Source organism: Monodon monoceros, unplaced genomic scaffold (assembly GCF_005190385.1).
Source record: "Monodon monoceros isolate NGI ecotype Baffin Bay Population unplaced genomic scaffold, NGI_Narwhal_1 Contig7329_ctg1, whole genome shotgun sequence".
NCBI lineage: Eukaryota > Metazoa > Chordata > Mammalia > Artiodactyla > Monodontidae > Monodon > Monodon monoceros.
In genome coordinates, this window is record NW_021702920.1 from 1 (window position 1) to 1787 (window position 1787).

The 1787-nt window shown below is 54.1% G+C and overlaps 1 protein-coding gene across 1 annotated transcript; it reads left to right on the top strand.

Moving 5' to 3' along the window:
- Window positions 1-155: 155 nt before the first annotated feature.
- On the top strand, window positions 156-1459 carry LOC114891246 (fibroblast growth factor 11-like; the record flags this gene model as incomplete). The annotated part of the gene is made up of 3 exons (XM_029215425.1): window positions 156-292; window positions 497-600; window positions 1219-1459. Coding segments are annotated over exons 1-3 (472 nt in total), but the record flags the coding sequence as incomplete, so codon positions are not given.
- Between the last annotated feature and the right edge of the window lie 328 nt (window positions 1460-1787).

The window sequence follows — 1787 nt, forward strand, 5'->3', positions numbered from 1 at the left end:
GCTTCCTCTGGAGTCAAAGAGAGGTGGGAGAGAGCTTGCTTAGAGGGTCAGGGAGCTGGGGCCCTGGGACCCTCTTCCTTCCCTCCATCCTCCCTTCTTTCTCTCCTCTGATCCCGCCAAGTGTAGCAATGTTTCTGGGAACAGAGATGTCATGTTCCAAGATGAATGTCTCTCTCTCCAGAGCCTCAGCTCAAAGGCATCATCACCAAACTGTTCTGCCGCCAGGGTTTCTACCTCCAGGCGAATCCCGATGGGAGCATCCAGGGCACCCCAGAGGACACCAGCTCTTTCAGTGAGAGGGGAATCCAGCTGCTGGGTGGGAAGGGGGAGCGCAGGCCTAGGAGATGACAGTCCTATTGTGGCTTCAGGTTCTGTTGTTTTCAGTCTGGCTCTTTGACCCCGCAAAGGAAGAAGTAGAACTAGGACCATAATTGAGGGGGGGCTCAGATGGGGATTGGAGGCTTGGGGTACCGATACCCCTTCTCTCCACCCCCAGCCCACTTCAACCTGATCCCTGTGGGGCTCCGTGTAGTCACCATGCAGAGTGCCAAGCTGGGTCACTACGTGGCCATGAATGCTGAGGGGCTGCTCTACAGCTCGGTGAGACAAGGGGGCAGGGTGGCCTGCAGTCAGGGGAGTCCCCTAGCTACAGCCTTCCCAACTACAGATATTTTGCAGCTCAGGGCTTCCTCTCCCTCCAGCTCTTGCCGACACCCTGTCCTCACTGCCCGCTCCCAAGCACCTCCTCTAGCGTCCCTCCAATCCCTTCTCCTCCAATAGCCTCCTAAATACCCCCAGGCTCTTTGAATGTCCAACTCTTTCAACCTTTTAGGACCCCTGTGTCTTCTCCAACCTCCTCTAGACCTCATTATTACTCACTTCCCCAGAGTCATTCAGGATGCTGGGGAAGGATTCAGGAACTCCTCCAAGCAGAAATTCCCTCCAGGTGCCCTGGATGGTGAGAGGTTGGGAGTAGAGCAGAGAGAAGTTATCTTCTTATCCCAGGCCCCCAGAAGTCTAGTTCCCGGCCCTCGGGGGGCCACCAGACTCTTCCTCATCCTCCCTTTCTCCCAGTTCCTGCGTGGACTCAGAAGTTGGCTCTCCCAGTCTCAAACGTATGGATTATATCCTGCCTTGTTCTTCCCAGGGCTCCCTTCTGTTCAGTGATGTGTCTTTTTGTCTTTCTGTGTGTGCCTTTCTGGGTCTTTGTCTCCTCAGCCACATTTCACAGCTGAGTGTCGCTTTAAGGAGTGCGTCTTTGAGAGTTACTATGTCCTGTACGCCTCTGCTCTCTATCGCCAGCGTCGTTCTGGCCGGGCCTGGTACATGGGCCTGGACAAGGAGGGCCGAGTCATGAAGGGAAGTCGAGTCAAGAAGACCAAGGCAGCCGCCCACTTTGTGCCCAAGCTCCTGGAGGGTGAGTATGGACCCCCAGGGAAGAGGTGGACCACATGGGATGGTATTGACCTTGACATGGACATTTAGTGACACACAGCTAAGGGGCTATAAGTGTTTTAAGAGGACACATGCTATGACAGGTCAAGCCAGGAAGGCTTTGGCCTTTGGAGGTTTGGGAAGCTCTCCTTCTGTGGGTTCCCAGCGGAGCAGTGTAGGGGAAGGGAGCCCTTCCGAATGATCACATGTGACAGTTTTTCCAAATGTTTAACTATTACATTACATAGCTTGCTGGTTTTCCAGCTCCCTATAGTAGTTACTTCCCTGCCTGCCACTCAGCCCCAAAACCAAAACCACACATTTTATTCTTTGGGTAGCACAGCACCCCACTG